The following is a 25,079-nucleotide window of genomic DNA, read 5'->3' as shown; positions in this document are numbered from 1 at the left end:
TAAATTGGATATTTTCCCATAAGACTCTGCTCAGACGCCGCTGAGAAGATTAGATTCTGTCCATTATCGGTACTAGATCTGCATCTCAAATCAAAAACAATATTGCATCCTCTACTTGACTATAAGATTACCTTTATGGAATACAACATTCAGCAGATAAATCTTGGAGCCCACATATAGTCAAATGTTATTATCACTTTGAGGATCTCTCTCCGATCTCTATCCTTATACCGGCGCGCTCAACCGTTCACTACCATGAATCCCTCCAGTCGCCTGGGTCACGTTCTCTTCCTGCTCAGTACCATGCTCGGCCTGAACGTGAGCATTGAGTTCACCGGCTCGGAGGGCCAGTGGGCTCGTTTCCTGCGCTGGGACGCCAGTACCAGAAGTGACCTGATGTTCCAGTTCAAGACGGCGGCCTCCGACGGGCTCCTCATGTACTTCGACGACGGCGGGTTCTGTGACTTCCTCATCCTGACGGTAGCGGACGGGAAGCTGCAGCTGCACTTCAGCATCGACTGCGCCGAGACCACCGTCACCTCCGACAAGATGGTCAACGACAGCCGCTGGCACTTTGTCACAGTGGCGAGGCACAACCTGCGGACGGTGCTGGCCCTGGACGGACACACCAAGGCGGACGAGGTGCGGCCCCAGCGCCAGTTCATGAAGATCATCAGCGACCTGTTCCTCGGCGGCCTCCCGGGGGACATCCGCACGTCGGCCATCACGCTGCCCTCGGTACGCGAGCTGCCGCCGTTCAACGGGATTATCAGCGACCTCAGCTATGGGAACAAGCCGGCCACGCTCATCGACAGTCGGAAGGTGCGTTTGGAGATGATAGGCCTCTGCACGGAGAACCCCTGTGAGAACGGTGGGACCTGCTCCCTGGCGGACGGAGAACGCTACTGTGACTGCTCCAAAACGGGATATGTAGGTCGATACTGCACCGAAGGTAAGACGTCTGAGTGTTGAATATTGATTAAAGGACTAGTTCAAAATGCAGAGGGAATCTTTCTCAATTTAGAAGTAATCTAATGTTATATAACTCCACCTTTGCTTACATTCTGCAAAGTGGGTGGTTGTACAGTGCAGAATCCTGAGTGTTAATTTAACTCTGAAAGTGTAGAGTTAAATTGACACTTTTTTTTACTCGGTAGTAAGCAGTGCACACAGATCATCAGAGCCCTTTAATTTTTTTTTATTATAATTTCATAATAATATTACAACCAAGCAATGATTTATTATTCTCCTCTATGTGCACTGCTCTAGTATCAAGAATCAGACGTGTACAAGTGAGCCTTGGTTGTGCCATACCAACCATGTCCAAAGCGGGACAATTCTGAGGATAACTAAGATTTACATAATTCCCATAGGACACCACTCCATAATCCTCTGTGTTCCTTTAACTCTGAGAGCATACAAAGTGGACCCTATGGGTCCATTTGGTTACATATGTACACTCTAGTTAAAATCAGCAAATTTACACTGAGGATCGTACTGTGCAGAATGTGTGTTGTAGGGATTGTATTAGAGCTGTATTTAGATACTGTGTTTCATGTGGGTTCAATTTGAGGCTATGCATTATTACTTTTCATGAGGAAACTATGCAGGGATACAGTCAAGTATTGCCTGTGAATGTGATGAGACTGAAATTTCAACCTTCAACCCTCTCTCCATCAAATGTATTCAGCTCTTGCAAGGTGGTGCTGGGACCCGGAGGTATACAGTACTGTGCAATGCTTGAATGAAAAACATATTCACGTGTCTTTCCTCCTCTGATCCTATGACAAGGCCATCTCTATTAGGCCATTTAATAACCTTCATCCCTCTCACAGTGGTTCATATATGCTGACTACTTTTTAAGTCATGCATTTTCAAACTTATTTCTACTAAGAATTGTGATGCAGGAGGCCGCTCCCTAATTTCCTGTATAGTTCCTTCTCTGCACACAGTAGCTCTCTACTACATTTCTTCAAAATACAATATTTCCTCAGAGGCAGTGAGTAAATTATTTAAATAATAGTGCTAGTTATTATAGACCCCCTGCCGAACAAGGCCTGATTATTATAGAACTGCTTGAAGTTGGAAAACACACCCTTGGCCATGGCTTTGACATCAATGCCTACTTATAACGCCAATAATAACTTTGCCCTTGCCAAGTTGTTGTACCTCTCAAATCTAAGAACTTGATTCTGCGTCACAACATTCAGACTACTAGTAATAATACAGACGATGCATTCCAACAACAACCTTCCTTCTCTGGCTCTTCTTTCTGTGTGTGAGGGTTATAAAGGGTGTTTGTACAGACCCATGTCCAGTTTCCTCCACTGCTGACCCACATCCTTGCTGAGGGATTGAAACAAACATACAAACAAACAAACAAATAAGAGGAATGCTCGCAGAATGCTCCAGCACTGGCCGTTCAGCATCCTTCAACCTGTGTCCAATCAGTCATTTGTTAGCCTTTACATGTCCACGGTTATGGGTTACTACGGTATTAGAACAAGGGAGGGTTTCCGTGTGTTGCATACAGTGATCAGTACACTATATGGTCTCTGCTGCGTTGCGTGTCACACCTTCATAATAATAATCATGGAGCTCAAACAGAGCTTTTTGTTGCTGAAAAGGTCCAGGCACTGGCCTGTGGGCATTGCTCATGACAGCACGTGGCGTACGGATTGCGGGGTAGTCAGGCGGACAGACCGGGCTTGCCCCTATTGGCTTCATCCCATTTGCTCATCACCTTCATCCGAGTGGTCAATGGAGAAGGAGGCTCATTCATCTGGGAGCCTTTAAGAGCTCACAGGGGGGGGGACGATGACAAACTTGTATTAAAACAATCAATGTTTTTAAGAGGGTGCCTGTGATTCGGCCGGGCAGCTTTGACAAAGAGAGATGACCCCTCATCCTCAGGGCAGAGACGGTACAAAGGCTGAGCTCGCCATAGCCATAGCCATAGCCCCAATTTGTCCCTGGGTGATTTGCCCTCAGAGCAGAAGGGAGCCATGGGTTTACCTGTGCCCATGACCCCCTATCCTCCCAAAAACCATTCACATCCTCCACAGCGCTCTCTCTTCCTCTCTCATTCTACCCATGTTGCTATAGCTGATCTGTCTCACGCTCTTTGTTAGTTCCCATTAACTGATGTGGCGGATTGTTGATTACACCGCTGAGACTGGGAGCCATAATTATGAGGATAATGAGAACAGAGATGGCTAATTTGCCAAGGAAACGCCTGCACAAACACCGTTGTAAATTCCAGCCCATCCGTCAGCAAACTGCTGAGAGATTTCTTTCTGTTATGTCTACAAGTGCCCGAGCACTTGTTCCTTCCTCATTCTGCCCGCAAGCAAGCTTTCTGTGGGTCATTCAACACCAACTTATTTTCACCTAACATTTGCTCATCATTAGTGCAATTAGAGGTGCATACTAGCTACTTAATGCGGCTGTGTGTACACAGATGATGATGCCGTATGCTAATTGGCAATGAGTGCAATCTGTCAAACCTGTGAGTATATATTTGTAAACTATGTGTGGCCAAAGCCTCACACAGACACCCAGCACTTGCCCTAGCCATAGCCACGCTCGAACACGCCCCTCACACACACATCATGCCATGTGCACGCACACGCACATCAGCAAGGCCCCCGGAGTGTCTCTTTAAAATGGGCAGATGGCGGGCTGACTGACTGACTGGGCTGGGTCTAGGAAGCATTTAGCCAGCCGTATGTTGTATGGAAGGTAAAAACAGTCCACAGAATGACGCTGGAAGCATTCTTCAAAATAAGTCTATTTTCATTTCTTGCAGTAAACCAAACATGTTCTCTACGCCGGACAGAATGATTATAGTCGATGGAGCTCTGCTGTGTGCTGAACATTAGACCGCGCCCACTGTATACAGTCAATTTGCCACCTGAATCTCCTCTCTTTGCTTTGGTCAATATCAGACACACTTTGACACAATGCTATACTGTGAAGTTATCCATGAATGAATGGCCATATATGGTTGTCTTTATAGAGGTTTGTACATCCTAACCTCCTCAGCCAATTAAGCTTTGCGTGCAGATTGCAGAAATAATACTAAACTAATCACCTTGAATTTATGGCCAATCATGCCACACAATGTTCACATTGGGTATAATCTACGGTGATGTTCGGTTAATTAGAAAATCCCGGGGGTGCAACTGCTGAAATGAATTTCAGCAAGGGAATTCATTAATTGTTTCTTTTATTCAATTACGTCAGCATCAAGATAATCAAAAATGTACCCACTATTCTGTCGTACACAGCCTGCCCATTTCATCTGCCTGCTGCTAAATCATAATTTTTAGTGGCATGATAATCGTGAGATAATCAAGAGATTACTCTATCTCTCTCAGTCTCCCCCCCCCCTCCCCACCCCACCCCCATTACTTTCTCTCTCTCTGGCTCTCTCCTCCGCTCTCCTCTTCAGTTCCTGCAGCGCTGTGACCATCCCCGAACCGTCCACCACGGAGAAGCGGGCAGATTAGGGCCATAAACAGTTGGCCATAAAACACATGTTCAATCTGTCCCTCCCTGTGGATCAGGGTGTATCGCTGTGACTGAGTGTGTCAGCGAGCTGAAATTAGACACCACTCACACACCGCTCGCTCACTCTCTGCACGACTCAGTGCTGGCAGCCAAATCCGCTGCCTGTCGCCGCGTGTCGCCGCACGGCACAACGTTATTAACCCTCAAACAAATAAAAAGAGAAGGGAGAAATAAAGGATGGAAAAACTCAACTCCTGCTGAGTCATCTCTAAAGGCGACTTAACCCATTCTGGACTGAGGTCGATAAAAAAAGGCTTCTAAATCCTAACATTTTTCTGAAAAACCCATGTTTCTATGTCAGTGGTGCTCAACCTTTTTCATGTCAAGGACCCGCGGAATTATCTCTATTGGGCCACGGACCCCCATCTCAAAATATGTAGTTCCAGGGAACCCCCAGAAGACAATATTTTAGTTAAAAATGTTCGCTCTGAAATATATATTCAAAGATTTGCGACACATTTTCACGATTTTTCAAAAATATCAGAGTGGCGCACTACGAGCTTGTAGATCTGCTATTTTTCAATAGCTAAAGCATAACATAATGCTAACACCAAAGGGGTCCCCGCCCAAAATGGGTTAATTTGTCCTCTCCATTATTGGCTCCCCAAACTACAATATCTTTAATGGAAAGGGCCCGGAAGTCTTTTTGTTCATCGCTCTATTCAATTATATTAATAGAGCTGACATCTTGAAGTCTGTGAATACCTTGGGGTTTTTTCCCTATTACAATGAGATATGCATAAGGTTAAGGATATTAAGAGCTACAGTACATCGGACTGCTGAATGGATTTGTAAAATGAACGGCCGTCGCCTCCGTCACTATAGCATATGTCCCGTTTTGTTTTAATGAGCAGTTTAAGGCTCCATTTTAATGTTAAGGAGAAGAAAAAAACACAATTGATGGGAGACTATACTATAGTAATTGAAAGCCGGGGGAAAAGCTAACTGGTAAAGTAAGTGCTGAAACGGTGCCTTCGGGCTTAGCTTTGGGGATTAATAAACAGACATGGGAAAAAATGACAGTTACAATAATCTTACTGTAAAAAATAGGTCAGTGGGGGGGGGGGGGGGGGGGGAGAAAAAAAAAAGGACAAACGGGATGTAGGGACTTGCCTGATTCCAGCGCAGAGGGCATCTGTGTCTAGTGGCCAAGCTCGAAATGTTTGGATTTGAACGGTGAAGATGCTGGTAAAATGGAGCAGGGGATTACAATGGGACCACATGTCCTGAGAGGCTTGTTCTGAACGCTGTTGGCCCATCAAAGAAAAAGAGATTCATCTACATGGGTGACTGAGCGTTAACGCAAGTGCACACACTCGTGTGTGGCTGCACGCACGCATGCACACACACACACACACACACACACACACACACACACACACACACACATTGTAAATATTAGCAGTCACACTCATCATCAACATATAAATTAAAATTGCGTTTTGTCGTTGCACGTAGGGCAAAAACACGTGATTCTGTGTGTGGGTGCACGCACGAACAGCCCACTAATAGGGGCTCAGCATCCATGCATGTGGGGAGCTGGAGCAGTGTTCTGTCCCTAAGTTAGCCACCATAATATCCCTTCCCCCACCTCCCTCCACTGTCCTTCCCGCCTCTGCCAATGTCATCCTTCACGTGCAAGAGGAGGATGAGTAGTGGCAGCCATTTTGGGTTCCCTAAAGGAGATGTGGTCTTAGTTAGTCCTCATCACCACCACCACCACCTCCTCCTCCTCCTCCTCCCTCTGCCTTTCCTGAAGGGTATTTCTGGCCCTTCTTGCCATGCAGCGATGGGAAACGAAAGGAAAGGCGAGCAGAACCCCACATTCAGATTGTCCATTCAGATTGTACAGTGATCAAGGCACAGCTAGCATTTAAATGCACAAGATAATAAAAGGAAATGCCCTTTTAACACTTTTTGATCACATCCCAGGTCATATTGTGCACCAATAAACAATATGTTGTTTATTGGTGAATCAAAGATAAATTTCTTTGTAATATAATATCAAAATCCAATCATGTTTTCCTCCTGTAAAACGAAATAGGATGTGCTTGCGTATAGGCTTGAACCAGCCACGGTCGACCAATAAAATCATGATAATTCCACCCATCAATCAATCTTCAACTGTAATTCGCCATGTCTGTCATGTCACGTTTCAACGTTCCAATGAATTATTGCTGTATATATCCCGCCTGCCTATCCCCAGTCATTCAGAAATACATCACGATACGGAAGTACGAAATGCCGTTTCATCTGGAATTTATCTCGTGGTTTATCTTTATGTTAAAACCACACTGTGAACGGCTGGAGCACGACAGCGAGCATTCCTCTAGCTATAAACGAGACACTGCGGGTGGGAGTGGGTGGGTGGGAGAGATTGTGGCACATGGATTTGGGTCAGTATGGAAGCAGATGTGGGGGTACAGCAGTGGAGGGCAGACCTCTGGGTCTGAAAGAGCGTCCCACGACCCACAACCCTCACAACACTATAAATCCTCTGGATCTTTGGATTTATGAGTCTCTGTTATTGTGTGTGTGTGTGTGTGCGGCACCTTGTGAGATTCAAGATGCAGAATATTATGTCTCTGTAACGATATTCGAAAAATGTGAAAGTGTTGTTTGCAAAATGTGAATGTAATAAATTAATAATAGTGTGGATCTGGTTCCCTGAACAGATTGAACAGATGATGATTTTGTTTTTGTTCTTCCCACAGGATTGTCTTTATTTAAATCAGGCATGTCAAGGCGCCCCCCTTACATGAGCATAATAAAACTCTCTCCACAGGATTGGTTTTGAAATGTTAATTTGGCATGTTAAGGGGCACAACACTGCCCCTTACATGACGGTATTTCGCTTAGCGGTGTGGAAACTTTAGTTTGCATGATAGACACCATGCAAAAGCAGGAATAGTGTGTTTCTAATGCGAGGCATCTTCTTTCTTCTTCTTCTTTCTCTTTCTTCTTCAACTCCACAGCAGTCCAGAGAACACCAGGTGAGTCACCAGGACTGAGTAATGATTGACATGATAGAACACAAGCCACCCGTGATAGTAATTTGTCTAGTATAGCGTTGACAACATTCTTCAGTTTAAGCTAGTTATTAAATGAGTAAACGCATTATAGCCTATCATTATAATACATTTAAACACAAACATTTCATAGATAATGTTATACTGTATATATATTTCTCTATACTTGTCTATTCTTTGCAGAAAGCTTTCTCATGCACTAGAGAAAACTTCATCTTAGGTGTGATAGCCATGGTTTGCCTTCATGCAAAGCATGCATAATATCAATACAACTGCAGTATTGGCGTGTCAGTGTTTTGAAATCCTCTTTCTCTGTCCCCGTCTGTCCATATTTCTCTTCAAGGCCTCGCGCACCTGAAAGCAGAGCAAGGTATGCTCTTTCTTCTATTCTCTTATACATGGTTATTTTTAGAGGTCCTATACGCACCTCTCACTGCCTGGGCTTGGCTTTGCGGTGTGATTTTTTTCATGCAGGCATGTCTGAGCATTTCCATTTGCATGTTTTGTGAATCCTCCTGCTGTGAATATACAGAGATAGGGGGGGTGTCCCTCTATCCCTCTGTGCCTGGGCCTACGTCCCCTCCCTCACTCTCCCCAGGTTTCCGTGTATTACATAATTCTGCGCGGGTTCCTTCCTCGTCGCCGACATGCGGTGACACATCGCAGCGTCTCTGCCTGAGCCGCGCGCGCGTCGGGGGAGGAGGAATGCAGCCAGTCGGGAGGATGCTGAATACAGAAATTGCCATATTACTTGCCAAGGACAGGCATTTTTCTTCCTTCGTGAAATGTTGAGCAGGGACACATGAAAGCACTGACTGATGCAAGTGCAGAGTGTCACACATAGAGGCAAATACAGAGGACAAAATAAATGCGGGCGATGGCGAAAGGGAGTTTTTTTATTTATCTTACTCAAATTTGTATACTCTGGGTGTAATTAAGAAAGAAAGGAAGGCAGATAAAGAGAGGTAGAAGAGGACACATCAGGGGGAAGAGGTGAGGATTGAGGGACTAACGGAATGGGAATATCAATGTAGAATTATAAAGACATGATTAATCACACCAGGCCACGAAGACGCAAGGGGGAGGACGGGCTAAAGAATGTGAAGTGAAGGAGTTTGGGAAAGGCATAGAGATGAGTAAAGACTGAGAGAGAGAGAGAGAGAGAGAGAGAGAGAGGGGGGTGGGGGGGGGGGGGGGGGGGGGGAGGAGAGTGTCAAGGTTCTGGCATGAACACGATGCAAATGGGACCGTCCAGGTCTCTACATTAGTTATGTGTCTTACACACCTGCTTCTCTCTCATGACACACACACACGCACGCACAGACCCACGGAGGGAAGCAGCAGTTTAACCCAATTAGAATGGATTAAAAAAGGTATATGGTATGCGCGGCATGTGTACGTGTGCGCGCTGCCCACGTGCATGCTCTTGTCTTCCCATGGGAATCCTCCACTTCTGCATGGCTGTCACTGTTGGGCATGGACGTGTCACTGTGGCTGTGTTGTAGACATCTTCTAAACTAACAATAGCTTATCCCCTCTTTCTGTCTCTTGATCTGCGTGGGACGACGCTCATCCCTTCTCTCCCTTCACGGAACCCCTCTCCTCCTCCTCCTCCTCCTCCTCCTCTCCTCTTCTCCGTAACTGTAGGTAGAAACAAAGGTACAGCAATCCTTTTATTATTCCTGCTTCATGACTCCTTGTGACAGAGCTGGGTGCGTGCGTGCGTGCACGCAAGTGTGCAACTGCGTTTCTGCCGCTGGTCAATAATTCATCATGTGTTCATTAGAGAATGTGTGTGTGTGTGTGTGTGTGTGTGTGTGTGTGTGTGTGTGTGTGTGTGTGTTTGTGTGTGTGCATGTGTGCGCGCACGCTGTGTGCACGTGCGTGTGAGATGCTAGTGCTTTCAAGCTAATGAGTCTACTGTACATACAGCTGTACATCCTGTGAGTGATTGGATGGAGAGGATGGAGACAGAAGGCAGTATATTGTCATTATCTTCTACTTATGGATGGTGTGATTGGGGTCTCTGTAGGGCTGTGATGGATTGTGCATTAAGGCCTTACTTTGTACACACACACCCAACAACAATTTGGAATGTGTGTGTGCACCATGTTGTTTACCATCTTTGTGGGGAACGTCAACCTCAACCTCAGTCAAAGCTGAATAAATTGATGTTATAACTTAGGGACTATATCAGTGCTGTAGAAGAAAGGGTAATTTCTATGGTTAAAAGCGTGTGTGTGTGTGTGTGTGTGTGTGTGTGTGTGTGTGTGTGTATATTTAATTGCATGTGACACATCTGTGTCTTGGTTTGGCTGAATAGGAGCTGATTGGAGATCTTGACCTGACATTTGGCTTCGTTTTGAATGAGGTTGTGCATTATACATGTGTGCATGTGCATGCGTGTGCGTGTCGAGCACACGCATCTGCAAACACACACACACACACACACACACACACACACACACACACACACACACACACACACACACACACACACACACACACACACACACACGCTTGTCATTGTATGTTTTGCCCTCTGGGCTCGATATAGGAATGAGATAAATGACAGTTCTCTGTCTGAACTGATATGAATTTAAGGGAGCTCTGTATTACCTCATTAGACAGTAGTATGCATACCGTACACGTACAGCTGCTTGCATACTGTGCAATATCATACAATTCCATCCAGTAGTACTTGGTCAGCCAAGATGAAGTGAATGGATGGAAATTGACATCACATCACGTGATGGTACAGTACTGTAAAGTATTCATTGTCATCACTGTCAGCCATGATAACGTATATGCCAGTCATAAAATAAACAAGAAACTAGTATTTGATCAACCATGGTGTGTGACGTGCTTTCCTCCTGCATGGAGATGTCTCATAGTGACTGTTCAGTGTGTCTTATTGTGTGTGGCACTAATAGCTTGTGCTGATTGGTCAGCTGGATATCCGTTATCACCCTCTCAATTATTTTATCACAAGATGTGGTACATCTTCAAATGGGCTGTGGACCTAGACAGTAATATGGCTTAGCATATTATGTGAGCAATGAGAATGGCCTCAAATTATAATTTGAACACGCTAATATCTATAGTCTGTCTCTCTCACAGCTCAGGAATAGATCCTCTTTCACCCAGCATGTAGTGTATTAAGTTCTTCTGAAGGACACTGCAAACAAGAATACAAGCATTTACTGTAGGTTACATAATTTATTAGATTTATTTTCTTTGTTTTTTTTCTATCAAGCAATGCCACTGGGATTATGATGTCGAGTGTGTTTGTGATGCTACGTTGCAGTGCCATTACACTCATGATCAGTCAAGATATTTAAATATTTATCCCTTCTAGGGATGGATGGCTGTTGCAAATTAGCATGAACACTGTTAGTCAGTCAGTCTGCCTATGTACTGTACGCTGTATCTGATCCCATCAAATACACCATGAAAATGATGAAATACAGTAGCTAGGGTATAGTAGCTAGGGTATGAGAGAGAGAGAGAGAGAGAGAGAGAGAGAGAGAGAGAGAGAGAGAGAGAGAGAGAGAGACGGCTCGACAAAGGGAGAGTGGGGGAGGGTTTTGAGGGAGAGAGAGGTATAGCTTCAGGGGCTTAGCCAGTTGGACAGCCACACAATTATGATGTGAAACAAATATGGAGCATATCTTCACAGCTATTTTACTGTGGAATGTTTACACTCTCAGCGGTAAACTATAACAATCAAAATGTCACTGGGGTGCTTGCCTATATACTGTTCAAATCTGAGGCTGTCATGACCATGGCTGGAAATGAGAACTATTGAGTTCAACTTAAATTGTAGGAGTGCTTTAAAGTGTGCTACTTTGAATGTAGTAGATAGGATAAATTATTATTAAATATAGTCAAGAGGTATAGTGTTAAAGGAGAATTCCATACTAAAAGGCTTTCTTACCTTTCTTTGTAGTTGTTACGTCCCCACCAAAGAGGTCCAGGTGTTATTTTGTGCAAAATCTCCTTATTGGCTATTTCCCCTACCATAAGCCCTCAATGAATTGCATTGAATTGAATGGGAATTGAATGGGGCTATGGGGTGTTGTGCTAATTTGCTTATTTCCATCGCTCAAAATGATAATTTCTTTGTATATATCCTCTCTTCATAATGTAAATAATATCCCAAGCGGCACACTTTACTAATTCTTTCGGTGGAAATAAGTGAATTAGCATAACACCCCATAGCCCCATTCAATGCAATGCAATTCATTGAGGGCTTATGGTAGGGAAAATGGCCAATAAGGAGTTTTTGCACAAAAAAAACACCTGGACCTCTTTGGTGGGGACGTAACAACTACAAAGAAAGGTAAGAAAGATAAGAAAGCATTCTAGCATGGAATTCTCCTTTAAGAACAAGACTAATGAAAACAAAGCTCAGCGGGCTATTACATTAAGAGATAACCGCTGCTCAAATTGTCTTATTCAGTATTCACCAGCGGGTACACTAAACAGACCATGATCCAAGGCAATGTTTAATATGTTTTTGATGGACTGTAAGGGGTCAACAAAATTATGTTTAATGCCTCCAGCGCGGCAATGGCAAACAGGATCTTAGCTGAATGAAGACATCGTTAAAACACTCTAGGAAGGAGTGCCGTCGAGCTGGTGTAGCCTTTGATAAATCCTGGTAGAAGCTTATTTTATTTCCTTTCCCAGCGTACTTCCACTGGTGAGGGCTTTCACCGCTCCTTTTGCTGATATCTCAGGAAATGTATGACAAAAGGCCTCAGGGGAGCCCGAGTCTTGATTGGGGCCAGCGACCTGTGAGCGAATGTCAGCTGTCAGGATTCCCGGGACAGTTTTCTTCAGGAAATATATTTGTCCTGTCCTCAGACTGCTCTGGAATTGCATGCATAAATCCGTCTTATACCCTGTCATTGTGTTTAGCCAACTTGCCATGTTTGTCCACGTTTTATAGTATTGTCTAGTGGCTCTTAAAGTGGGTGTGTGGTCCGGAGACCCCCAGCTAAATGATTGATACTTGGGAACCATTTATTTATTCATATTTTCTAACTTAACGTTTTAATTGTCATTATTATCAGGGTAAACAAGGATTTTAAACAGTGGAATGGCTCTTCTGGGATTTCTTTAGTGCGTTTTGAAATATATATAATTTTTCTAAATGAAAAGAACATTTTATTTTTACTCGAGTGACCCATAAAAATTGGTCTGTGATCCACAAATCCCGGGTCCCACTGGGAAAACAGTGGTTTTAATAGTAATTTAATTAGAGCATTTGAGTTTTCAAAACCTGCATTTTCTTTCCCACTTGTAAAAGAGACACTGTTTTTACTGGTTAAATAAAGGTTAAATAAAAATAAATAATTGAACGATACTTGATTATGCATGCTGTAGGTCTGGACTTTTACTTTAGTCGTGACCTCTGAAACAGTAAGAGGCCAGATGTATTGTGTTATATGCTCTCATATAATGTCTTTAACTTCAGTAACACGTCACTTGAGCAAGAGAAACCCTCCATGTGTTTCCGTCCTCCTTTTCTTTTCTTACATTCATCCATCATCGTCACGACCCATCATGGGTTGCGATGCGTAATGTTTCCCTAGCATAATTTTGTGCCAACGTTGCACTGGCAAAAGGTCAAAACGTATTGGACACGGAAGGTTGATTCCATATTGTGCTCATTGACTTGTGACAATACAATTTTCCCCTTCATGTCTCATCACAAATGCTATGCATATATACGCTATCTGATGTCGTAGTGGTTTTCAATGGATTTGTCCTACACCACTGCTGTTGTAAACCTGTGTGGTGCTCAGTAAGGGTGATATGACAGCCCAAGGTCACAACTTATACAGTAGGCCTGGGCATGATGAGCAATGCAGTGTTGATGGCATTATCTTGGATTCCAAACCAATACACAACACATACGGTATGTGCTCTGTGGAACTCCACAAAATGTTACCTCGTGTGTGTGTGTGTGTGTGTGTGTGTGTGTGTGTGTGTGTGTGTGTGTGTCCGCGTGCGCGTGCGCGTGTGTGTGTGTGTGTGTGTGTGTGTGTGTCCGTGTGTGTGTGTGTCCGCGTGCGTGCGTTTACTTCAGTAAGTGTAGCAACAATTTTGGATGTGTCTTGGAAACCATACACTTGGTAACAACTCCTGGGGTAAAGGGAGACATTACACTCTCATGGACAGTTTGGACACAAATCTGGCAGCAAAAGCTCAGGTGGAAGAACTAAGAAGGATGTTTTATCATCAGGAGGGCAGGAGTGGCTCAGGGGTAGAGTGGCCCTTAGAACAGCCGGATGGGAACCATGAGGCTCCCAGTTTGATCCTGGGCTCCCCCAGAGTTTGTGTCCTTGAGCAAGACTCTGAACCCCGAATTGCTCCCGATGTGCAGGTTGGTGTCTTGCATGATTTCCTCCGCCATGGGTGTATGAATGGGTGAATGTAATGCACAATCTATAGTAAAGATCTTTTGGATAAAAGTGTGATATAAATGCACCATTTAAATGCACCATCATAACATCACTGTATTACGTAACAATAACTAAGTTAATATTTGTGCATGACATAGCTGTAACTGTGCAGTCTGTGTATTCAAAGCTCACAAATGAAGATAGATACAGTACCTGAGTAAGTAGTTATGCATTACATCACACACTTATATTTAATTATCATTAAAAGGTGACTTAGATTGTTAGAATGTCAGGGAAAACATAATCTTAGATGTTCTGCTCATTATTTAAGACCAAAGACCAAAGATTTATCAACATGTAAGAATTGGCAGCTTGTTAAGAGTTGGTAAGTGTTCATTTGCCAAGGTTGTCTTAGATACGTTGTATTAATTGAAGTCAATATTATCTTAAACTTCACCCGTTTTCAGGCTTTTCTTCATTGGTCCTCACAAATGCTTATTATAATATGGTCCAATTTCCGCCTACTCACTCTTGAGTCTCATTGGTTTACTATGGACCGTCTACCAATGACATCATCGATTGGTATTCCAAGTTAATAGAGATTGCAGTCTTTCTCTTCCTGGAAAGTTGGCATGCTGTAATAGAAGCCATTGTTCTTGCATTAATAAAATTACATAAACAAAAAAAAATCTTGTTAGAAATGACCAAACCTGCCTTCCGAACATGTCACTGGTAGGCAGGTTTCTGAACTGCCCACATCTCACCTCTGAGACAGTAGACGTGACCAGATTTGACTGAGAGCCTGTCATCGTGCAGCCTCCAGCTTTTCACCAGAGGAGAAAAACTGAATTTATTTATTTTGTTATCCAAAATGAGTTAATAGCACAGGTAGACTCTTCACATACTAGACTAGAGCATGTCTGAAATAAATGTCAGAGCTAAAATCGACATGTAAATATGAAATAAATGTTTAAACATGTAGCTAGGTGTAATGTTAGAGTCCACAGAAGTGAACCTTTCAAGCCTGTTTTCTCAACTCGCTATTTTCTGCAAGACATTACTCTATAAGCCATATCTCCAAAACTGGTGGGTCAAACTGAACAACCAATATGTCAATTTGAAGCTATGATTAAAAAAAATCCAATGGCAGTCCCTCAGTCAAATCTGGTATTTTTTGTAGCATACTGATTACCAATTATATGAACATGTAGACTTTGAGGCCCACAAATCAGCAGATTCAATCTCCAATCCAAACAGAGTCGTTTTAAAACGAGGCGAGAGAGAGAGACAAACTTCAGTCTAATCTCCCAACATGAAGGCTTAGAACTGGAATCTTATGTTCTACTTCGGCAGGAACACTATACCTAATTATCCCATCACACAGTCCCGCAGCAAAGTTCACACAGACAGATACTCGCTTTCCCTGTGCGTCACATTCTCTGTTTTTGTCACTCTCTATCTCCCTCTCTCTGTATTACTCATTCTATCTTTGTCCCTGCATACCTTTTATTTGTCTCATCATTCATGAGCCTCTGATCAGGCACACGGTGTGAGTGTGACACCATGCGAGTACTATACCCTTACAACCTTCTTTGCATATACAACAGACAAATGAAGGTGTTTTATATTGAGTTCTCATTCACCGGAGAGAAGTAATTATTGACCTGCATGTATAAGCCACTGGCTGTTGGAAGCAAATAATAGTCTATACTGTATATACAGTATGTATATATAGTGGTCCATTAGTATTTCCTATCTAACAGTTATAAATCTAACAGTTATAAAGATATAGTGTACTCATATCACTTTGTCACTTTGTCCAATTCTGTCCCAACATCAACGCCTTTTCAGCCGCACTACAAACAGCCTATCGGCCAATTAGAATGAGCCTGTGCAAAACTGTTATACAATGTGTTTGATTTGAATTCCCATTTAAGATAAAAAAGGCTCTTTCTGAGGCTTTTTGACATGCCTTCCTAGGAAATAGGGGGAAACACCATCTTCTGGCCAATAGGAATGCATTATGGGTGGAGAAAAGTTCTGTTTAGCTGATTTGTGAGAAACAAGTGACTGACAGTAGGAGCAACTGTGGTAACAAAGCAGAGCCATGCTCATGTCCCCTTCCTTTCCAACACAGTAGTAATCCAACACAAACGTTTAGAGTTGCATTTTAAAGTGCAAACTTGTTTAAAAAGTCTGACAAAAGATGGATTTACAGCTGAATTCCAAATATCCATGATTTACTAACTGTGCAACATTGACTTGTTTGAATGAATGTCAGATTTGTGTGATGTATTGATGAAGAACATGTACACATACTGTACATAAAAATGTGAAATATATCATGATGCCATTAATGGACTGATATGGATTGACATTTGGATGTGTTCATTGTGGCTATACTTTTGTGGTGTGACGCTGCTGACGCACCACAAATAACAAATAAGCAAATTGTGAGATTGTAGATCTGCTCTTTTCGCCATGTTTGTGACACTATCGTGTGACAGAGCAATATGGAAGATATACTTATACTGTACTGTACGGTGTAGGTGACATCAGAAGAAGTTTCTTGTTATTGTTGCACGAAAACAGGCTTGCTTAAGGCGTGGGATTATTCTCGAGCAGCTGGCCTCTTATTACTATAGCCTTGGTGCTAGTTGGCTGTACTGTTGGTGAACTGTGTCTATTCATAGCCTAATGCCCGCACTGCACTTCACTTTCTCTTGGTTCCAATTCATCACTCCGTCTGAATCCAGTATCCTTGCGTTTGGGGGTTTCTACAGTTGCCAAAACAGAAAGCTAGTCTGTTAATTTATTAAGGAATTGGGATCTTTATTGCCTAGAAAACACTTAATTGCAGCAAGTATTACAGACAATAAATCGGTTTGTTGTGCACAGCATAAGACAAATGTATATTTCAGTCATTATTACTGGTAATGCAACAGTACAGTGCCGAATGCAGGTATGTTGGGAGGGTGATCCCAACATAGCCTGATTGTGCTCATTATAGTTGGGATAAAATGTACACCTGTTTTAAACCATGCGCATTTACCTTTTTACCATTTTTAAGTGAATTATTTCATTGCTAAATGGGATTCTCCCTCTTTACAAATGTGACACCCACCCAGACAAAATTATTGACAGTAATTCACCATTTTCAGATGTGGGTAATGGTATTTTGCACTGAAACCTCTCCATTTGCTCCTCTGTCAATCACTCAAAAAAAGGTGATACTATGCAGGGCTGCATTATGACACATTCACATGTAGAAAAAGGCAATTGGTGCCTAGTGAGGGCGTAATGGTCAGGAGGCTTGATGCTTCTGGCACGCACGCACGCACGCACACACGTATGCGCACGCACGCATGCACACGCTCACTCACACTTTTTGCTGGATCTAATCTAATCCTCTATCCTATCCCACTAACCTTTTCTCTCTTTTCTGGGATTTACTGTAGTATCCTATGGTCAAACTGGGAGAATAACTGTACAATACCGAGGGGAGTATGGAGAGCCCACTCTGCTTTCAGAGGAGGTGACATGTTATTATAAAGGTTCAGGGCTATATCATTATGTACTGTATAGCAGATGGTCTCTTTAATAACATCAACCTCGGGTTGTGTTTGCTCCCAAAGAAACGCTGGCACAGACATCCGCTCTTCTTCGTGTTCCGTTCCATTCGGTGTTGTTTCTGCTCTGTGTTATTCCTTTTGTTGGTTTCCTGGTTCTGTTCATAATCTTTTCATGTCGTGTTTGTGTTTCGCTGTTTCCTTGTTCTCTCCCTACCAGCTTTTTATTCCATCTTCACTCGGCAGTAAGCGTTCACAATACATTGTCGTCCTTTTAGTACATATTGTTACTGTGTTGCTGCCTAGTTCATCCTCTTTACTGAAGCATGAGAGTTTATTTTATTGCATGTGGGTGTCACCAATTCTAAAAGCTCACAATGAGACGAGTTGTGAGCTGCTTTTTTGGTGCAACTAAGAATAATTCATGCTTTAGCTCCTTAAATCTACTCATCAATGATCATCAATGTCTGTCTGTCTGTCTGTCTGTCTGTCTGTCTGTCTGTCTGTCTGTCTGTCTGTCTGTCTGTCTGTCTGTCTGTCTGTCTGTCTGTCTGTCTGTCTGTCTGTCTGTCTGTCTGTCTGTCTGTCTGTCTGTCTGTCTGTCTGTCTGTCTGTCTGTCTGTCTGTCTGTCTGTCTGTCTGTCTGTCTGTCTGTCTGTCTGTCTGTCTGTCTGTCTGTCTGTGTGTCTCTCTCTCTCTCTCTCTCTCTCTCTCTCTCTCTCTCTCTCTCTCTCTCTCTCTCTCTCTAGGCCACTTCCTCATCTCGCCCTCTGTTCTCTTTCTTTTGCCACTGACCTCTGGGATCAGCCGAGCAAAACTGATTCCCTTTTTTCACGGATCACGAGTGCGTCAGCAGTTACGCAATACACACACAGAGAGAGAGGCATACGAGAGAGAGAGACATGGAAATATGTAACAGACATAATATTTGTCTGTTTATGTTTGCGTTACTGGATCACCCAAGGATTATTGCTGTCGTTTAAGCCAATGTCAAAACACAATATTTCAATGTGTGTGCATAAAACTGCTTGTGATATATAATTGCCGGCTTTGCAGTCATGTCAATCACAAGACAGTGAAAACATGCACACTGTACACATTGCTAGAGCCACAAAGAGAACTCTGTTTACATAAGACAATAATCTACGTACATACAAGATGAAGTCACGGACAGGTCTGACTCATATTTATGTACTGTACAGTACCAAGGCCATAGCAAATTATACCACTACGCTTGGATAACATTTATTTTTGAGTCAGTTTGACTTAAATGTCTGCATCGTGTTCTGCAACCTCCAGCGGTCACGACACGACACGGTAGCATTCAAACAATCAAATGAACTCTCAGCTCAAATTGAGAAATCGAAAAATGAAGAGTTACACAATTTTCATTTTGCAAGAGCAGCAAAGCAGTAAATGCACGGGTTTGGCTCAGCAGCAGTCAGAAATCCAGAAATGCTGTGCATTGTGCACAGAGAGAGAGCCTGAGACCTTATGAGTGTGATTTGTAAGAAGTAGGTTAAGACGTGACTTGAAGGGCTGCATTATGAGAGTCTAAGCATGATGAGCACGTAACCCCCAGGAATATGTGTGCTGGTGTTTGTGTGTGTGAGAGGGGTGTGTATTGTATGTGTGTCTGTGTTCCACGCGGATGGACACACACACACACACACACACACACACACACACACACACACACACACACACACACACACACACACTGTACTCTTGTATCCATGTGCGTTGCGTGTGCAAATTAAGCGTGCATGCATGGTGTGTGTGTTAATTGTGGCCATGACATATTTAGACGTAATGGCTGCAGCCATGCAGAGATGTACACACCAGCTAGGGAGAACGTTAGCAAACATGGTAGACTAGCTGAAAATGCTGCAACTACACCTCATGGCTCTGCTACTGCTACGCTCTCTTATCTCTTTCTGCTTCGTTTTGTGTCATTCTTTCTAGTCAGACTGTGCCAATTCCTTCACATCTATGTCTGTTTCATCAGCTTCACTCTTTGTACCTGTCAGTGTTACCATGTCTCCTCTCATCTCTTCCATGCTCTCTCTAATCTCTCTCTCTCGCTCATTCTCCATTTGTATTATAATAATTCATTATCTGCACCTCCTTCTTGTCCTTTTCTATCATGTCTGTCTGTCTCTCTGTGCCTCCATCCATCTCCCTCTCCCTGTCTCCTCCCATTGGTGGTCACCTTTCCCAGCAGTGGAATTTGACGTGTATCGGTAGCGCTGTTTTCTGACAAGATGGCTGACAGCGTGCTTTTTCCATCTCGCCTTGAAGCAAAAAGAATCTCCCTTCATCGACAGTATGTGTCCACACGCCCACGCCTGCACGCACACGCACACACACACACACACACACACACACACACACACACACACACACACACACACACACACACACACACACACACACACACACACACACACACACACGTGTTTTCATGCAATTCTAATGCTGTAACCAGAGTAATCTAGTAAGAGAGTGGCGACACGCTTTGATCTCGTCGCAAAGCGGGCGCCTATGGGCTATAGTTCCAAACATTGGAACTATCCCATTGGGATAGAATGAGCACGTCCGCATTCCATTGTTACAACGGGAGTCAACGCTAGTGTCGCCACTCTCTTACTAGATTACTAATGGCTGGAACAATGTGTCTACTAGAGCAGCACATTACCGTGGACATCTAGACAGAGGACGGACCGTCTGTCACCGTGTTGTTCCTTGAAAGGCTAAGGACACTTGAGTGCATGTTGAGCTAATGATGTGTTCATCTTACATAAAGACACGTCTACAGCAGTGGTTCCCAAACGGTGTTGCGTGCACCCCTTGTGGTGCGCGAGAACCTTCTAGGGGATGCAGAATATGGCCTATGCTGCATATATAAGCCATATTCAGCTTCATGTATGTGCATATGTGGATAAATAGGAAATGTATGTCCCTACTGTATATAGTTTATGCAATTTATATTTCCATGTGGGGGGGTGCGTCAGCTAGGTCAGGAGGTATTGTATTGTATTGTATTGTATTGAAAACTTTACTAACAACAGTATATTAACAGTATATGTACTGTTTATTGATGTCTTAATTTACACTTAGATATCAATTTGTAGCGGTTCCATAACCTTTCACATGCATTTGATTTACAATTGGTATGTAGTAGCTGGGTAGCAATTTAATTTCTGCCTCTCAGGAATGGAGGTCATTGGTTTTGGCAACAGTTTGGAATACAAAAATACGAAATATGAACGCAATTAATGTTCAATATCAAACATGAACGCACGTCCATGTATTCCCTTTCTAATTTGCAGTTGAAAAGCTTATAATTGGATATACATTTTCAGCCAGGAAATAAAAAAATGATTCTCGCGCGGCCGTCTCGCGTGCCGTGCACGTCAGTCCCCTTTGAGTTAAGCGGTCATCTGGGATGCATGGGGATCTAACGGCGTGTTACAACTGGCAGGAAATGGGCATTTTCTTGGTCCTAAATGAATGGGAAACAGAAGCTCCACGCCCTCCTCTCAGCAACATGAGAGAGTGGTTGGCCCCACAGAGCAGCACAATGCCCTTGCTCTGGCAGAGACATTATGCAGATGATATGGTAATGAAGTCATCCCATTTAGTTCTGCTGCTCAGGGTGCGTTCATGTGCTCTGGGACTATAATCAACCACCGATCAACCACCGATCAGCCGTGCGTGCGTGCTAGCGTGCGTGCGTGCGCAACACAGCTTCAGCTATTACAATTTATAATCGTGTTATACTTAGGTCGTGCAAGCATGGACGATACTGTTGACTACTGTCTATGCTTGCACACATCGCACTTGCAATCATGGCTCTGGGCATAGATAGTTTTTTATTAAAGTGTCCTGCATCATAAGATGCTCAACTCCCAGGCCACAGTCGCTGCTCCTCAGGCAGTGTATCTGCCAGAGGCATGCCTGCACATCTGACATGCCCGTTTGTGTTAGCTGTGGCTGAGTAGCTTCAGCCTGCCATGTATCACCTTTCTGCAGTTTCAAACTTTTTTTAACCTGTATGGGTACACAAAGTACAACATTGGCCTTGGGTTTCATGGCCCGTGTGTGTGTGTGTGTGTGTGTGTGTGTGTGTGTGTGTGTGTGTGTGTGTGTGTGTGTGTGTGTGTGTGTGCGAGCGCACGCACGCGGCATGCATACACCACAAACATGCAGTTATGCACGCTACACACACATGTACATTTATTAAGGTCGGACCTACACACAATGCACTACACTCTTGTGTTATTTGTAGTGTAGGGTGTGCGTGTATATGAAAGTTTCCGCAATGCCTCTAAAATCCTAAACCCAATAATTTGTGTGTTGAGCTCCTTAATGATTCTATTTTCATTGGTTTCTGTGGTTTTTGGCCATTCTGAGTGGAGTGGATTGATTGCAAGTTGCTGCGAATCAAACTCCACTCGTGCTCCACTGCACACACTCGACATCAGATATGCATTTGCCGTGCAGTTTCTGTGCACTTCCAGCTACTGCATGCTGTCACAACAAATGAACTGAGTGCACTGTAATAGCCATGTGGAACATTTCATATATATACAGTGTATATATATATACTGTATATATATATATATATAGAGAGAGAGTATCAGAATGGGGAGGAAATGTGACCCTACCGAAAGTCTCAGCAGCAATTGAGACCAGGCAATGTTTTTCCAATCTTCTATTGTCCAAATTTGGTGAACCTGATTGCGAACTGTATACCCTCACTTTCCTGTTCTTAGCTGACAGGAGAGGCACTATGAGGTCTTCCGCTGCCGTAGCCCATTTGCCTAAAGGTTTGAGGTGTTGTGCTTTCAGACATGCATACCTCAGTTGTTATACAAGTGGTTATTTGCCTTTCTATCATCATCAAACCAGTCTGGCCATTCTTATCTGACCTCTGGCATCAACACCTGTGGCGTTGTTGCCCACAGAACTGCTGCTCGCTATAGATTCCTTTACCCCAGGCCATTCTCTGTCAACTCTCTCAACTCTATATATGTAGATGTGCATGACAATCCCAGTAGATCAGCAGCATTTGGCACCAAGCAACCATGCCACGTTCAAAGTCGCCTTTCTTCCCTATTCGGATACTCGATTTTTGTTTCTCAATTATTATGTTTCTCAATTATTTATTTGCCATTGCTCTTTTACTTCGATCATCTCAACCCTGCTCTTCCACTGTTGCACTGTGCTGCCATGTCCTCTCTTTCACCTTTCCCTCTCTCTCTCTCTCTCTCTCTCTCTCTCTCTCTCTCTCTCTCTCTCTCTCTCTACCTCTCTGCTCATCTTCTCTGTATCCACCCCTCTCTTCTCCCTCCTTTCTAATGTCTAATCTCTCCTTTCTTCCTCGGCTGTGCTACCTGTTCCCTTTCCACGCTATACTTCCTGACCCGGGCCCTCCCCTCCTGTCCCCTCCTCCTCATTCTCTCCCCGAAGCCTCATGAAAATAAAACCTCCTCAGCCTTTCTTTCTTTCCTCCTTTCTTTCTTTCTTTCTGTCTTTCTTTCTTTCTTTCTTTCTTTCTTTCACTTTCCTTGTATTCCTTTTCTAATTTGTATGTAGTTCATTGAATAATTGATTCCGGTACACCAGGTGAATCCTCCTTCATACCCACTAACCCCCATCGCTTCAGCCTTCTGACTGACGGTCCTCCTGAGAGATGCCGAGAGGCTCTTGAAAGCGTTTGATCATCTTTCTACCTTTCAGGGGCCACGCACGCGTTTGTCTGCCGTGTCCTGCATATTATGCATAGCAGATTCATCGCATGCCCAGAAAGAGCCAGAGAGAATTGTGTCAACCTCCTTGCGGATATTTTACATGAACGTGGTCGTGACATATACGTTATTGCATTTGTACCTTTTAACCCATGCTGCACGGGAACCTCTTTTGGTGTTTTAAGCATTATGTTATACTTTGGCTATTGAAAAACAGCAGATCTACAAGCTCGTAGCGCGGCACCGAGTGCCGCGCTACGAGCTTGTATATCTGCTGTTTTTTTTAAATATCGTCAAAATGTGGCACAAAAATGTGAATATATATTATTTCAGAGCGAACATGGTTAACTCAAATATTTGTTTCTGGGGTGGTCCCTGGAACAACATATTTTCAGATGGGGGTCCGAGGCCAAATACAGATCATTCCGGGGGTCCTTGACACGAAAGAGGTTGAGCAGCACCACTGACATATAGAAACATAGGGTTTTTCAGAAAACTGTCATGATTTAGAAGGCATTTGTAGAACCGTCCTCGGGTCTAAATGGGTTAAATCCAAGCTTATAATGTACGACTGACATTAATTTGCATAACTGTACTGTATGCGTGCAGTGTGCACGTGTGCTTGTTGCCGGGTATATTATGATCCTATTGATCCCCAGGGTGTTGGCTCTTTTTGAGGAGTGACAGATCTGCAGGAGCCAATAATTAGCAGCTAATTGTCTGATCAGTTGCATGTAAAATATGCTGAGTGGTCCAGATTTGCCGTCACTGGAAATTGTGCAACCCGAGATCTCCTGCCACGATCACCAGACTGCTAATGAGAAGGATAATACTGTTTGAAGGAAAGGAAGGAATAACCTGTACAATGTATTAATATTTAAATGTTAATATTTAATATGAATAATGATAATGCATATTAATGAAACGATTATAATCTGGAATTTACAAGAGGTGGCAGCGATGACAAGAAAGGATAGCAAAGGTGTTAATAACCGTGCTCAAAATTGTAACCATGGGACTGTTCGTGAATTTAAATTTCCAATTAGAATGTTTCTTTGTTGTTGTTGTTGTTTTTTTTTTGTTTTTTTTTACAACTTTGGAAGTCAGTAGCCTGGGTTATCGAGGCTAGTCATAGCCTACTGGAATGGAATATGAAAACATGGTCTCATGACTACAGTACATGAGACCATGCGTGTAGTGTAGTGATTCTTTTGGCAAGATTTCTAGAGCAGCATTTCTCTGTGTTTTGAATAAAATGCTAAATGTAGCGATGCATGCCTAGGGAGTTGCGTCATGATCCAAGGAACCCAGGGGAAAAACATGAAGCAGGTTGTTATAGCGGCACCATTCTTCCTTCTGCTACTAGAAGTGTGCGTGGAAGCTACAGTTTAGCAGAAATCGGACGCTGCTTTCCACAAACGCCAAAATGGGTGGGAAAGTTTTATTGTACTAGTAGTACCTATGGTTCAAGAGTTATAGGGCAAAACATGAAGCGGCCAGTTAGTTCAGTTAAGCTTTGTTTTATTTTCGGGAATGTTGGACATACAGGCAACATCACTTTCATTTTCCATATATATCTATATCCCATTTTGGGCGGGAACCCCTTTTGGTGTTTTAAACACTGTTATAATTTAGCTATTGAAAAATAGCAGAACTACAAGCTCATAGCTACGAGCTTGTAGGTCTGCTATTTTTGAAAAATCATGAAAATATTTATTTCAGAAAATTCAGGATTTAGAAGAT

The 25,079-nt window shown here is 43.3% G+C and overlaps 1 protein-coding gene across 1 annotated transcript in view; it reads left to right on the top strand.

Moving 5' to 3' along the window:
• Positions 1-255: 255 nt before the first annotated feature.
• Positions 256-25,079, top strand: part of nrxn3b (neurexin 3b) — a gene marked incomplete at its 5' end in the record, with an annotated part of 401,977 nt that continues 377,153 nt past the window's right edge. Inside the window, 3 exons of the mRNA XM_083790730.1 lie at positions 256-952; positions 7,548-7,565; positions 7,945-7,971. Of these exons, the coding sequence (XP_083646856.1) occupies positions 256-952; positions 7,548-7,565; positions 7,945-7,971 (742 nt within the window). The remainder of the gene's footprint in view (positions 953-7,547; positions 7,566-7,944; positions 7,972-25,079) is intronic.

Source organism: Protomyctophum parallelum (assembly GCF_964188405.1).
Source record: "Protomyctophum parallelum genome assembly, chromosome: 19".
NCBI classification, from domain to species: Eukaryota; Metazoa; Chordata; class Actinopteri; order Myctophiformes; family Myctophidae; genus Protomyctophum; species Protomyctophum parallelum.
The sequence above is the reverse complement of the archived record's forward strand: the minus strand, read 5'-3'. Positions and strand labels throughout refer to the sequence as shown.